The 16,253-nt window shown below is 44.8% G+C and overlaps 1 protein-coding gene across 3 annotated transcripts in view; it reads left to right on the top strand.

Annotated features, from left to right (window-relative positions):
* Positions 1-15,837, top strand: part of LOC126534398 (epoxide hydrolase 4-like) — a 32,608-nt gene extending 16,771 nt beyond the window's left edge. For all 3 annotated transcript variants that reach the window (XM_055072871.2, XM_072289204.1, XM_072289205.1), the window contains 4 exons: positions 622-734; positions 3,351-3,528; positions 8,222-8,358; positions 15,395-15,837. In XM_055072871.2, coding sequence (XP_054928846.2) covers positions 622-734; positions 3,351-3,528; positions 8,222-8,358; positions 15,395-15,813 — 847 coding nt within the window. In that variant the 3' untranslated portion in view covers positions 15,814-15,837. The remainder of the gene's footprint in view (positions 1-621; positions 735-3,350; positions 3,529-8,221; positions 8,359-15,394) is intronic.
* The last annotated feature ends 416 nt before the right edge of the window (positions 15,838-16,253 follow it).

The following is a 16,253-nucleotide window of genomic DNA, read 5'->3' as shown; positions in this document are numbered from 1 at the left end:
AGGTAGCGCGCGGCCCCAGTGAGGAAGGGAGGCGAGAGAGGGACACAGCAGCGCGAGTCTCCGCTTGTACTCCGGGCCTGGCAGCCGCAAGCATCCTATCTTGGAGGTAATCCACAATGGATTCGAAGGCTAACCGACCCGAAATAGCTGATGGCTTCGTGTGCGCTGAGTCATCGCGCGCATGGCTGGCATTGAAGCGAGATACTGCTGGAAGGGGAATTCACTCGCCGCTGCTGCCGGTTTTCCTCACGCCAGCGTTCTGACAGCGAGTGCCCGCGGTCATCGACTGAGATGTGCTCATATTTGTCTATGCGCGCATGACATCATGCTTCTTATTTAGTTAGTAAGCAAATCTATACAGCAATTTTACAGCTGATAAAACTACTAACCTTACTGTGCATAGCTGTCTAATAATTTGCTATCGTAATCAATGCTACCTGTTTTTGATCGGTTGCAGAAAAAAAAAAAACAGATGCGCTTCACATCAGCTACTACAAACTAAAGACAGATGCTGAATGAACTGTCAGATTCAATTCACAAACAGAAATGCTCTCAGTAAACAGCCGCAAAAGAAGCCGAAAGTTTTCTCCCTCCCCACCTGTTCTCAAATTATATTCACAGCGTTGTGGCGCCAGATCTGCGTGGCTATGGCAACACTACACGGCCAATGGACAGCGCGCAGTACCTTATGGTCAATCTCATTGAGGATGTAAAAGAACTACTCGACAAAATAAGTAAGTAATAGCTGTGTGCATGTTTGTATGAACACTACTGAAGACGGCACTCGTGAATTTGAACAAATTCATATGCCTGTTTGGAGGGCAGTAAAGAAAGATTTCAACTTGCAATTGGCTTTGGAAAAAAGCAGAATACTAACGAAAATTTATATTAATTCAAAATTCTAGGTGTATTGAGGGACAGCTGTGATAAGCGGTTATTCATTGTGTCAAAACTGTAAGCTCCTACCTGTTAAGTGCAAGTTACCAGCTCACTAATTGACTCAGCCTCTCGTGGTCCCGTTGTCTTCCAGCTGGCTATACTTTTAATAAGCATGTTGAGAAAGCCTTGGATAGTCTCTTTTTCATACATCGCGGGCTTTCTTCGGACTCCGAAAAAACGTAACCACGTTAAACATAACGTAATGGAAACACTTATTTCGGTGTATCTGAGCGCACCCTTCCACTTTTCAAACACGACTCATGCCATATAATGAATCTAATACGTAAAATCTTGCATACCTATACTTAACCAAATAACAAACTAAGAGCACTCCGAAAATTGGCTCAGCAACTCTAGATGACTACGAGCAATGTACCATTGTTCATATTTATCTAAGGTGGACCAGTCTATTTTTACAGTTTGATTCTAGTTTCTTCAAAGACCCGATAGATATTGCTTTTTGTGATGGATTTTTTGCTGAAAGCTTGTTCAGCGCTTTGCTTTCAACAAGCTTTCAGCAACAAAAATCCTGGACGTGTTCAACGCTCTCCGCTGAACAACCCTTTATTTTCCCACTACAAAAATGACGGTTTGAAGTTTATCTGAAGTGACGATGATATTCGTCGCTGGTGATTATTGCGCCTGACCGTGCATATTTTTTGCAAGCGATATGAGCTACTCATTGCGCCGCTCAGTGAGTAGACCACACAGAGAAATGTGTTCAGTTTTAATAAGCAAATATCAGTCGATATCGTCACATATCCGTGGAAAAGCCGATGTCGCTATATTTTATTGCACGGTCCGCACACATCAGTAAGTTGTTCCACTTCCAGAAATAAAAAAAAAATGCGGCCTAAGCAATCTCGGGATGAATATCGGTATTTATGCACTTAGCATTGAATGAATGTAGCAACCTACCATCTGGTCGAATTCTTCACTACTCTGTACCCGATGTCTTCTATGTTCTGTTACCTGCATCTCCTTGACTTCTGTGTACCTCAACGCTACTAGCCAGATGCCTTCCTTGGTCCCATTCTGCTCTCTTTATTTCTTTCTGCGTGCTCAGTGGCTTCTAATATATCCTAACTTGCTTCTCTATCCGGGCACCTACTCTATGGCCCATGCCCATTCTGGATGATTGGCTAAGAGTATTTATGTGCCAAGTGTCACAACGCCAGTGGCACAAGTTGTCTATTTGGGCACATGTCCAGTGGCGTATGCTCAGCTGCGCATGTCCAGTGGCCCAAGTCGTCTATTCCTTTATTTACTCAGTGCCAGATGCCCAGTTACACATAACCATTCGTACAATGTGTATATACCCAGGTGTATATTCGGGCACATACCCTTGGCACCTACCCAGTGGTACTCACCCTGTCCGATTTGTTATGAAAAACATGTGCAAAAGGGAGTGAAGTTGCCAAGGAATGCTAACCGCATTTAAACCAGGCGTCCTGAATTGCGCAGTTCATCACAAATTGATGTTCTTCGACACAGACTTGTGTCATAATCTGTCAGACAATATGACCGTGTAGATTCAAGGAGAAAATACTCGCGTTCATGCTTCGCACACTCGCACTAAGCACTGCACGGCTGCACCACGCCAAGAACTAGCAGTGGGTGTATTTGCACAGCCAAGGGCACTGCGCGTGAGCGGGTGACGTCAGGCTTTGACACCGCCGGAGTTGCGTGATGTGCACCGGGAGAAGTCTGCAGCTGAACACCGAGATTGCTTGCATTGTGCATTGGTGTGAAAAATACCCTGCATTACAGTGCTCTTTCACACCGCAAAGAGATAACAAATTGAACTAAGAGGGTCTTGAACATCGCCGAATAACCACTGTTAACCTACTTATACCGAAGACATTACTGAGATTTATTCACGAAGATAACGCAGAATCGAAGACAACAAACAGCCAGCCGCATAAGGAAGTTTAATTGGTGTAGCTAGGGATGTCCTCTATAGTCGTGTTCAATAAGGCAATGGTATTAGGTGTGTCGGTGAAGGCGCGTCAAAGTCAATGAAGCTTGTTATGCAAGTTTATAAAGGTATATGAATGGGATTGGTAGGTTATGCTAAAGGTTGAATAGCACTACAGGTGCTATGTGCAGCTATTGGAAGCCATTGATTGATGGCTGTGAAAGTAGGAGATTCAGTTCTCTTAATTTTGCGTCTGACACAACTACAACATTGCATCCTACACAATGCCGCAACAGGTTTTTATGGTTCCAGCATTCAGGAACTGGCAACAGAATGCCACCGTTTTACAAGAAATGCTTAAATGGTAAGCTGGAAAAGGCATCGTAGATTGTTTATGGGGCTAATAACATTTCCAGCGTAGCTGACTTAGCGATATTACTATAATATCTGTACTTCTAAAAGCATTGTTTTTCTTTGTGTGTGTGTGTTATAGACCCTGGCCACAAGAGAAGAGTTGTCATTGTGGGGCACGACTGGGGTGGCATGATCGGTTTTTGCTTCGCAACGATGTACGAAAATATGATGGACAAAATGGTAATCATCAATGGCATGCATCCCTTGGCTTTCTCGAAGCAGTTGTTCCGAAGCCTCAGTCAGATGAGGATGTCCTGGTAAGAACAAGTTTCATTTGTGCGAACTGCTAGCCGGATTAATTGTGGTTTCGCATATAGCAGTGAAGAAATCGCCAACGTTAGCCGCATTCTTTTCGTAAACGGACAACCCTGAGCTCCTCCGAACATGTTCGGCAACGAGCATCACTATTGATATAAAGTTTAGTTGTTTTGTTCACGTCAAACGAAGCATTTGGTTTCTTTTGAACATCTCATAATTGCCTCAACATTTGGTACCGAAACAAGGGAGAAACGATCGAACTTATCATTGAGGCAACGGAGTGAACATATGTCCACAGGGCAACGAGCTCGGAGAAAACCAGCTACAATCTTCGGGCCAAAAAAAAAAAAAAAAAAAAAAAAAAAAAACGATTGACGATGCGCGTCTTGAACAACGAGACCTAGGGACGCTACACCCGACCGAAACCGACCCGACGACTCAAGCCACAACTGTAAACATTGATACTGCGATGGAATAGCTCAAACTGAAAATAGGCGCTTTGAGAAATCAAGTGACTAAACTGATTTCTGAAGATGACTTATTCTTGTAGAGCCATGCAACAGATGAAGGAGCTCTTAGTGGCTTGTCTGCGAGGCTTAGCACCTTCCAAATACAGCTAAACGAGGTAGAACCAGCCATCGTGTCTTTACTGTAAGACCAAAACGCTGAAGAAAATAATGTACGGGCGGTAGAATACAACGGCCGTGTCATCGCAGACATGGCAAAAATTCGCCAAGAAGCCGAAAAGACCTGCGAAAAAAAAAATAAGTAGAAATAGTAGCGACCCCAGCGCAGAGCGACGGCTCTCTGGCGGGGGCAAAGTCCAAAGTGAAACTACCGACGCTCGAGTTACAACGATTTAGCGGCGCCGCCACCGAGTGGCAGTTCTTATGGGAGCAGTTCGAGCAAGTGATGCACGAAAACGACGGCCTCTTCAACGCTGAAAAGTTTCTGTAGTTGCGATCGGCGTATTCGGGAAAAGCCACAGTGGCCATTGCGGCATTCAAGTGTCTGGGGCAAATTACATCGCTGTCATCGAATTTCTAAAAGAGTGCTTCGGTCGACGAGATGGGCTTATCCAAGAACGATTGACTCACTTGCTCGACTTGCCATCGGTAAGGAACGAAAAGGAGCCTATCGGTGTACGTCCACTCTATGACCTCCTGCAACACATCACTGCGCTCATGGCGCTTGGAGTCAAAACACACAGTTACGGCACCCTGCTCTCCTACGCGCTCCTGCAAATGCTGCGAACCGATCATGTTGTCGGATACCATAAAGGACTTTTCGCTGCAGGCACAGATGACGGGTTCAACGGGTTCAGCATCAAAAGTTAGCAATCTTTTTCTGAAAGCAGAAGTAGAGAGCCGGGAAAAGGCACTGCAAACTGATAATCTTGAAGCTAGAGAATCATCCCCAAAAGATAGTCACAAAGACCACAGGAATCCTCAACAAGGCTCAGCAGCTTCTTTGTTCTCTGCGGGTAATACAAAGCAGTCCAATCCGCTTGCATTCTGCACTACAAAGAACAAAGGAGAAATAGGGGGAAGGCGGGAGATGAAAATTCAAGACGATGAGCAAAAGGAACACAAGGTGAAACCAGGAGCCAACGTTTCGACAAGTGAACTTGCCTTCTTCAAGGCTTGAAGAAGACAAGTGTACTTGTCGAAACGTTGGCTCCTGTTTTCACATTCTTCTCGTTTCGCTCATCGTCTGCAAAGAATAACGTAATATTTCTGCGGAAACCCGCAAGGAGGAGAGAAGCAATTAATAAAGGAAGAATGAGTAGATGGTAGAGCGGCTGCCCCGGAAAGGCGGTGGTCGCGGGTCCGAGTCCCAGACCAGGATGAATTTTTCTTCAACTGCGAGGCCTTTCTTTCGAGGGACCCATTTAGGTGTCCTTTGTAGCAATTTTCTACGATTCGGTGGATCTCTTATTTTCCCTTTGTTCACGCACGATAGTTCACGCGCCGTAACGGCACTGTACATACATATTCCATCATCCCCGCGCCACCCACAGAGCTGGCTGAGTGCGCTGTGCGGACGGTCAAGGACGGGTTAATAAAAATCTGAAGTGCTGATCTAGCGACTTCTCTGGCTCGCGTCTTGTGCAACTACAGAAACACTCCTCAACAATCGGAGCTCCGACCATCTGAAAGGCTTTTGAGCTACCAGTTACGCACCAGGCTGGATTTGTGTTTTCCATGCAGCTACCAAAGCTCGTCTAGGACTAATCGACTGGAAACGCCGGCTGGAGCTTCGACCCAGGCGTTTACGTCTAGGTGCGGAACTATGCCACCGGGGACAAGTGGATGCCAGGAAGGCTTAAGGCCACGTCCGGCTGCGCTGTTCGGTCGCCATATAGACCAAGTACGGAAGTGCAGCAATGTAGTTTTCTCAAAGAGCGATGTTACCGAGGTACCAACGCTAGCAGACAACACGTTGACAACAGAAGCAGCTGAACGCATGTCAGTAGAGGCACCAGTACTACCGTGGCCTACAAGAGCAGCAGTCGACCGTTATGCCTAATAAAAGGCTGTGTTGCAGCACACACGCTCCCAGTGGTAAACGCAAGTGTGGAGCCCGCATGTGCCATTGCATCTTTTAAGTGCGAAGCAATTCTTGGCGAACATTTGCCGATTCGACAGTATCTATCTGTAGAGCCGCCTACGTATTGGTGCTCTCATGGTTGTTTCGTAAACTTGGTATGTACTACAACTGGCATATTATGACATATATGATAGGTCATGACATGCGTAACATGCATGTCATGAAACAGCCGCCTACGTCTTGGCGCTCTCATGGTCGTTTCGTTAATTGGTAGGCTCCCCGCACACTGATTCGCATAACATCAATTCACACAGGGCGCGGGAACTGATGGCTTTTTTTCCATTCCCCTACTTTCCCCTATTTTTCTGTCTACAACTTCCAAGAAGAAAATAAACTATAGTTCTGCTTGGTGACGCGCCCCACTTGTCAGAGGTGGGGTGAGCGCCACCAACGTAACATTATCTATCTATCTATCTATCTATCTATCTATCTATCTATCTATCTATCTATCTATCTATCTATCTATCTATCTATCTATCTATCTATCTATCTATCTATCTATCTATCTATCTATCTATCTATCTATCTATCTATCTATCTATCTATCTATCTATCTATCTATCTATCTATCTATCTATCTAGCCATTTTCCCGCCTACCTGTATCCCTGGGTAGTCCGTGCTCGAATGGTTACCGCATCGGGCCGCTGTTCTGGAGTAACATGGTTTCAAATCAACCATCGGGCCAACTTGGCTCACTGAGTATATACCAAGGTGGAGATTCGTGCCACTCTACAAAGGAACGTTTTACGGCGACATAGGTCACTGTAGATGCGGGATCTTCAGAGCAGCTGCAACCCGCGCTGTAGCCGTATCTTTATTGTGTTGCCTTTTAAGTGCATGGGTTGCGTAGACGTTCACATTTATGTGTATATCTGATTGCGTAAACTTGAATTGGCCACATAGTGTGTCGATTGGCGGTGCAAGATAGTGACACCTGTATTTATTTACGTTTCTCCTTGTGGCCGTTTTTCACGGCCTAACAAATTTTAAAAGTTATCGCTCCGCGCAGGGCACACCTGCATGTATCGCAAGCCTCTCGGATGATTTCTATGGTTGTCTTCGTAGTCTGTTGTCACCGAACCTTGTGTAACCTGACTGTATGTGGGACGCGAAATGTGTAGTACTTTCCGCAGGGCACGCGGACACCAGCGATTACACTGGAACGTTCGACGAATCATGTGTAAAAACCGACGCACTTTCCCCGCACATCAGATATCCGACGATTGCCGATTGCGCCTGCCACTATCGTTGCTCTTGAAGTGTAACCTGTTTTCTGAGCACAAGCTCGCCCTACAAAAAGTTAGTTTCGTAATTCACAGTTTTTGCTGGTATTTCGGCGTCAATACAACGTGACAACATATGTCAAATATGTTATTGCCAATGTGTGCAAATATCAGCGTTTGCGATGGTAGCTCCATTAACGCCCAATGTCGTCAATACCACAAATACGTGTCTTGCGAAATTTAGGACCAGAGTTCGAACAAAGCATAAGACCCGCTAAACAGCGTGCAAAGAAAGCCACATGCAGTACTTCATATTTCTCATTCTTTTTGCATATTTGGACGACATAAAGATATTGCTCTAAGACTTGCGGGAGGTAAAGCTCTGCCTTCTTTGACATAATAATAGAGTCGGTCTTTCGTGAGGTGTAAACGATGTAAAGGACACCAGGTTTAAAAAACTTTGGGGTACTGATAACATGATGTTTCCTGAATAATAAAGAATTCCTGGCATTCTAAGTTATTTCTTGTATTGCAAGAAGCGTTGCTATTTTATATATGTTGCTTGAAGGACGAATATACATTTCTATACTAGTTTCTATTCTAACTCCAACTCATGCATAATAATTAAATACACAATACTTCAAATAGTAGTGATTACACGTTATCCTAACTGCGCTCTTTGATACCGTATATTATATTTCATCTTTGTGGCTGAATGCTTATCTAGACCTCCGTGAGTGCAATGGATACTAGAGTCAAGTATCGACATAATCGTCGTTTTACCATCAAAGATAATCTTCTTGTGCTCCCCGATTAAGTTCTGCTGAAGCCAAATGTAGACTGATGCTATTTTTGCAGGTTCATGATTCCATTCCGGCAACCGGTTGTTCCGGAGCAGTACCTGATGTTAAAGGACCTCATGTTTTTTGATAAGCTGCATAAGCCTTTCACCACCGAGGAGAAAAACGCCCACAAATATGTGTTTTCGCAGCAAGGTATGGCATTCCCTTGTGATACTGCAAGCCACGCGAAGTGAAATGTGTAAAGAAAAATATAAGAGACGATCCGTTTATCCGCCATTTTATGTCTTGCTCTTCATTAGTGCCCCACCCCCTCCACCATGCTCGTCTTTCTCCCCATCTCATGAAGGCTCCGCTTGTCTCGATCGAGACGCTTCGCACCTACACGGTTTTCATTCTTTGATTAGTCTCCCCTTCTCGGCTAAAACTGAAGCACGTTTGCCGACAGCGCTTGGTCCTGTTTTCATTTTCGGCACTTTATACCAATTGGCTTTCAAGATGCTCGGCTGATTTATCGTTTTGGTTACCATGTAGGTACTGACGAATGGTGAGTTGGACCATTCTAACATTTGTGTACAAAGAGCAAATGCCTTCGATCATTATCTCGAATTTTATACCATTGTTTACTGTCATGAAGGAGTTGTAGGAAAGGAAGTTAAAGAACACTACTACACAAGTTTTTATAAGCTTTAGGTACCACTAAATTGAAAATGAAGGAATGCATTTTTATTTCCCTAAGGGACATCAATTTTTCAGAGGGATATCAATACGATGCAGCAACATTGTACAGCAATGTGCGGCACCAGCAAGGGACGTCACATCCCTTGTGCTGTTTGCTTCGGTGTAATGCTCAATTGAAGATACACTCCAATGGAAGATACAGTGAATGATCTGCCCCGTTCAAAATTGACTAGGCGGCCCTTTCATGTTACAGGGGACGCGCACTAGGAAGGCATGCATCTGATTCATTGACGTCACCCATAGCTATTTCAGTGCCTAATCATGGTGAAACGGTGCTTAAAGCTTGACGAGGAGCAATTCAGCTTTCCTGTGTCCCTTGCAGTTCTCCAGAAAACCGATTCATTTTAGGCCGCCAAGGCATGTATGGTCTAAAAGTTTATTCTAATATGTTTCTAGAAGTTGTAATCATTGCAACAAGCATTGAATGGAGCAGATAAATCAGCCAATTAAAAATTTTTCAACACACACAAACACACACACACGAACAGACAGACAAAACAAGGTCTAACTGCCGCTGAAATTACAACGAAGCCCTCCACTCCCCGGCGTACCATTGCGAATGCGCGAAAAACCACCACATTCACTAAATTTTTGACGGTGGATGCGGACAAAGCTTGACGTAACATAAATATAAGAAGTAACAAGGTTATTTATGCATAAAAAAAACGCAAACAGGACACAAGGATCACTTTCTTAGCATTTTTTGAAATTTTCCCTGAGGCGTGAAGAAAGGAGCTTTGCAGGGATGAAAAATACCATTTAGTAATGTGAACATTTTCACATCTGCACACGCACTTGTATTCAAATTGGCGTAGGTGGTTTTTCGTGTTAGAAGCTCGTCTTGGTATCGCACATGAACCTCTGCAGCGTGGCAAAAACATTGAGTAAAATAACATTCAAACATTGGTATAATTTCTGCTAATTCATGTGCTGTCATGTTTGCACTGTTAGAGCACCCATATTACCAAACAGTTTGCAGTCCATATGTTGGTATGAAGTCCTAAATACATCTTTTCATAACAAGATATCAAAATTAAACCGCTAATTTTGTTAGTTATTCTTTTACCATAATACTATTTCTCTATCATTTATACCCGCCGTGGTTGCTCAGTGGCTATGGTGTAAGGCTGCTGAGCACGAGGTCGCGGGATCGAATCCCGGCCCTGGCGGCCGCATTTCGATGGGGGCGAAATGCGAGAACACCCGTGTGCTTAGATTTAGGTGCACGTTAAAGAACCCCAGGTGGTCGAAATTTCCGGAGTCCCCCACTACGGCGTGCCTCATAATCAGAAAGTGGTTTTGGCACGTAAAACCCCATAATTTAATTTAATTTTTCTATCATTTATATGACAAAGTAAAATTCACAGTTTAGTGCTAGATTGTGGGACCAACCATAACCAAGAAATGCTGATCTATATTTTAAATTAAAGAAGTGTCATGTCATTAAACCAATACAACATTACAATGAACGGCTTAACCTTTTCTCAGCGTTTTCTTGGCCCGAAGCTTTCAGTTGACACAAGGTTTTGGACTGCTGTTTTCTTTCTTTCCATTACGGGTGGCGCTATTGCATGTTATGAAACTTGGAGAAAGGGAGGTATGCTGCTCTAGATATGACAACATTCCGCTTAGCTTAAAAGGACTATATTAGTGTAAAAATAAGAACAAGCCCGCATCAATATTTATTGCTTTTGGCAAAAACCTTTCAGGGTTGATTTATCTTTTATTTTCTTCTTGCCTCAATGTTTCACCCAGATCTCCTGGACGTTTCAGCTGTTTAGTGGGAACTTTACAAAATCAAGGTGTTCTCACTACCAATGCAACTAAATCAGCATTATTCAGTGTTCTGTTCTGCAGCGTTAAGAATTTTTACTACCTGTTGAAGTCAATAATTTGTAAAGGGATTACTGTCAATTTTTTATGCTTTCGTTAGGACAGTAAGCCTTCGATGGAGAAATTAAAGAAGCTATTGAGAAGTGTCCAAGTGATTTATTTCCATGAAGTAAGTTGCTATTATTTTTGTTTTTTGAAGTTCCGATGAGAGCGTACAAAATATAAAGAAAGTACTCTACCACATGACTTGCTTCAGGAGCGTTTGCTGTTGGGCTGGTTGGTACATGATTTCCAAATTTTGAAACAGCGCCAGGAAACGGGACTTTCTTATCGTGCACGGTGTATTTCGCCAGGTTACGAGCCCCAAGTTATCTAAATTAATCTGTAGCTTAATACACTCCAATTTATTTTAGTAGGTGCTTGCGCGTAGCAACATTAGTGACTTTATGTAAGTTTCCAGCGTCTCAGCCAATCACGTGAAAGTTGAGTAATGATTCTACTAATAATTAGTTATGTGCATAGTAAATAATATTCGTGTGGCTCCAGAAGACGTTTGCATAAATCGGGTTGGTTGCATTCTCGATCGTAGCGCATGCCTCGATTTTTAAGGCTTTGCAAAAGGTATACGATAAACTGTGGCCTTTCAATAAAACAGTTTAGCACAGAAAAGTGTGTAGTCAATGTAACGTCAAGGTATTCTAATGCATTTATTTTTTTTTCTTCCACCGGATCTTCTTAAACTGTTGCACTCAGGACCGTAAAGGTAGCGTGGGCCTAATGGTTGTAGGAGTTGAGGAGAACTTCGGGATGAAACACTTGGGAGGTTTGTTCACATTATCTACAGTGAGCGTCAATTAACAGTAGTAAAGTCATTAGGGCCGGCAGCAGCTCGGACGCTGCGGCCCGTCGCAAGAAGTTCGAAAGAGATGAATCAAGGGATGCTCTAGGAATGCTGTACTGCTGCTCCCGGTCTCTGTCTTTTAAGCCCTTCGGTGTCACGTTCGGCCAATGGGAGAGCCCGCTCAGGTGATGCCATTTATGGCCAATCGGCGAGCCCGCTCGGGTGTCGTCATTTTCGGCTAATGGTAGGCGCCCGTGCGATGGAGTCACACCCGGCGAAGAGAGTCGCTCCTTGGTCCCCCTGCGGTCTTGCCTTGCTGACTTGCAATGCGCCGTCACCATAGAGGGTAGGGGGCGACGCCGCCAGGTTGTCACGGCGCATTACAGCCGTCTTGCTCCTGGACCCACGTTACCTGGAACAGTGCCAGGTTCTCTCTTCGTTTTCGCGAAGAGCCAAGCAGTGAATAGCTCCACCGGCTGCACACGAAGTGGGGTCCGCCAACTTGTTTGCTCGTGCCGTGCCTAGGGAATGTGGCATCCGTGCTTCTTCGCTCCTCAATTAGCTGTGGTGCGATTCGATGAGGTCTGGGGAACTCGAAGTAGGCTCAGGAAACGGTCCCGTATCTAACATGGTCTGAAGTTTGACAAGGCAGAGGCGCAGCATGATCGACGTAACGAGTAACAGACGTTTAATTACATCGCTACGGAGCGGTCAGCTCAACAAGCTTCCTGACTGAGAGTGACAGATAATCAAGCTTGTGCTGAAGGCAGCTTAAATCCGTTGGTGGAGGCGTCTATTATAAAGTCTGCAACGCCCTTGCACAAGAGAAGGACAGAGCTAGTCCTCTCGGCGCTTGCGGCTGCCGCTTGCTACACGGAAGCAAGTTGAACGTATTTTTGCAGCAAAGCTGTATACCGTTACACCCCAATACATTTATCCTGTCTGTGGGTAAAAACTCAACGAATCACTGCAGGAAAGGCGCGCTCCGCGTGCCCTGCAGAGTTCCTTGCAGTACCAGGAGATGGCGCTCCCCTATGCGCATGCGCGGCAGCGGCAGTACCGGCCGTGCAGAGGAAACAAAAAATTCATCAGCCCTCCCAGTTTGGGAAGGACGACCAGCAAAGCTGTTGTGTGTTAACCTCAATCGACGCATCTATGTATATGCCGGTGCTAATAATAATAACATTAATATTATTAATATTATTATTATTATTATTATTCCTGAATATTATTCCGCTTATGCTCGGCCTACCAGTCCCCACGTGGGAGCGGCCCGGAGCTCTGCCCTAGGACAACGTTTCTCAGGGCCGTGTAAATAAATTTCTTTTTCTGTCTGTCTGAATGACACAGGCAACGAATACATCTTCTGACTTTGGAGTGATACATTATTATTCTGTTATGAAGTAGTGACGTGTGCAAGTACCGCCACGAAGCAGACGGGAATTCCACAATATTTACAACTTCACTGTGAACTAACTAATTATGAGAAGGACATGAAAGTCGGCGTTATAATAGAGTCATTCTCGCGGATAAGTTCATTTGATTTTTTCCAAGGTGCCTACATTAGGTTGAGAGCTACAGAGCATTCGTGAAAAACCGGATAAGAATTTTTTTCCTGTGTCGGCGTGACGCGTAGATGGATGGGCATCGACCACCGCTGGAGGGTAGCTATATAGAGCTCCGCTGTAAAAAGAAGTAGAATGCTCGCCTTCGCGCATAGCGCCCACCGCAAGCGTTTCCCAGTAAGTATTACGGTTGCATGAGCTACAGTTGCCGGGAAGCGGCAATCGCAGCATACGAAGCAGGGAATGAAGTACGCACACTTTCATATGTAAAAGAAGAACCTACTTAGCAACTGATAGCATTTGTGTTCTGACAGCACTATGCAAATGCCACGCATAGTTAGGACTTCCGAAGAGCAGCACGAAAAGGGAGCACGAAAGCTCAGAGTGACGAAAGCAACAGCAACGTCAATATCCACAACGGCGTTGTCCTCAGGCTCACCAGGAAGCACTTGAAGGTTACGTCAGGTTGGCCAATCGGATCAGGTGATACCATAGCTTCGCTTGCCAACCACCTTTACAGCGAGAATTGGAGCGCGGAGTGGAAAATTTTCTTCTTACTGCCACTAGCCCAGCACGGGGAGAGGCACTGACGCGCACACACGCACTCACAGACAACGCCGACGCTTTGATTGCCGAGGAGGAGGAGGAGCGAATGCACACGCGAAGCATAACCGTTCCGCTAGCTGAAGGGAGACAGCACTGACGAGCCTACGCAGACATCTAGGCACCGCGCGCCGTGGGCAAGGAGGCGAGCATGCGCGCACAAACTCAAACGTCTTTTCGCCCTAGCGGACTCCTAGGCGTTGCGGGCGGCATGGCGCATGTGAAACGTCCCGGATTTCGCCGTGGTTTTGGCAGCGCGACCCAAATTTTCACCTCACCGGCTAGTCGTAACTGATAGCTCTACCGGGGGAGGGAGATCGCGATGGGCAGGGGACTGCATATGCTGTCCGTAAGGATTTCACTTGTGGTTGTAGCCCTCGGCAGGTGTCCCACAGCTTGCGTCGGGTCGACGTGAGATTCTCTAAGCTTACCCAGGCGCCAAGGCTCGCAATTTCAGCTGACAGTCATCCCTTTAGCCAATCAAGTAGTCACTGAATTCTGAGAATGGTTTTGAGATAGCAGACCTTAATTAGGTGTAAGAAATAGTTTCCCCTCTTCTGGAACAGATTGCTTTCTACCATCGTACCCGCAAGGGGAAAGGAAAAAAAAACGATAAACACGAACTTTTTTAAATTTTACGTTTTTTAGCAAATTTTCCGGACGGGTGTCTCGAAATTTGGTATGTTGTACGAATTTGTACTCAGTGGATATGACTCTGCTTGTTTCTGTAACTGGAACACGCCCCTGCAGTGAATAAATGACAAATTGGTTTGCCAATCTTTTCAATTCCTTACCTCAACATTAAGCGTATTCGCATAATTGCATTCCAGATGTTCAGCATGTTTACACCTCGTTCACACACCTACTTCAAAAAGCAACACTGTGCTATTTGTTACCAGCATTTAAAAACAATTGTTACCACTGAAGCTATGAGGTTGTGACTATATAACCGTATTGAAATTGTCTTCTCTGAAAAACTGATTTCTTGTTCTGCATATTTACAATCACATATGTTATGTTTCAAAACCCACATACGCCTAAACATTCTCATTAATCTTCTTTTAGCTTATTTTCACTGCACGTAGACTCCATAGGCACTCCATAGGATGCTACTCGGATTTTTCAAGACACATATCTTACGTCTACTTCTCGAGCAGAAAATATATCTTGTTTATGTGTAGCTCGCCAACAAACATTGTCAAATGGTCTCGAAGTGCGTCGGCTTGCTAAGAGGATTGCGCTTACCTCCCATCTTCATTGGGAAATCTCTGCGCCGATTAAGGGGGAAGTCAGGGCAAGGAGCCTACTGAGCACGTGCTCCCCCTACCCAAAATGTATGTCTACCCGAAACACGTGACACAAAGCAACGTGAAGGGTAGCCACCTGCCCTTCACCCCTCCCCGTTCTAGAGTTACTGTATAGGCTCCCTTCAGGAAGGCCCTCTGAAGGGAGTCTCTACAGTAACTCTACCTCGTCCAAGTACACGGTGCCCCGTGCTGCCGATGTTACACGGCTTGCCATTTGATGATATATAACACCGCAACATTACTTGAACCAAGCAATAATTCTTGTCCAGCTGCTGATCGACTTCCCGAAGTCGATTTTCAAGAGTAAACTCATAATAATGGTTTATTTTCTCTCATTGCAGGAGCACTCACTGGGGCTCTGAATTACTACCGCTCCTTTAACAACGACAGCGATGATCTAAAAAAACTACCATACCGCAAGATCAACGTTTCTACGTTGATACTTTGGGCTGAGAAAGACGAATTTCTTACCAGACGCATTGCTGTGTACAACCAAAGGTGGCTCAACAACTCAGAGCTTGTGTACTACGCTCGGTCTGGTCACTGGCTCATACGGGAATGTTCCGAACAGGTTACAGAGAGGATCCGCAGGTTTGCGCATGATACGATGCCAAGGGCGATGACGAATACTGCGAATGACCGAAAAAGTTACGTAAAATGCAGAGAATCAACGAAGCCAACGCCTTCAAGAAGTTGGATTTTGAGGTTATTTGCATGGCTTCCGCGTAACACCAAACTGCCTAAGCTTATGGAAGAATAAAGACACCAAGTTTGCAACAGTCAACACTCCAAGCGCTTACTTACATAATGCACAGAGTTGTATCGCCGATAAAATACGAATTCTTATGGAACGCATTTAGCATCCTAGCTGGGCCCATATAAGTTTGACGGCAGTGTTGAAGTTTGAAGAGCTAGTAAGGTCTAGTAAGCATTTAGGTTGACGCCGGGAAAACAGTACTTTTAGTCTGATTACTTAGTTTTGAAAAGTGGGAAAGGGCTAGCAAACATTTAAGTTAATGCAAGGAAAACAGTACAAGTGTACTCTGGGTGACCAAGATGTTAGGCACGTAGTGACAAAATAACGGTTATGGGCTTCTCATGATTTCACCTGAGAGATAAGGAATGCAATATCACAGAAGTTGATGTTCCTGTTACTGCTTACTTAATGAGACGATGAAGCGCAAGGGCACGAAAAAGAAC

The sequence above is a fragment of the Dermacentor andersoni genome, chromosome 7 (assembly GCF_023375885.2).
Source record: "Dermacentor andersoni chromosome 7, qqDerAnde1_hic_scaffold, whole genome shotgun sequence".
Lineage (NCBI taxonomy): Eukaryota > Metazoa > Arthropoda > Arachnida > Ixodida > Ixodidae > Dermacentor > Dermacentor andersoni.
This window is presented reverse-complemented; position numbering and strand designations above follow the sequence as displayed.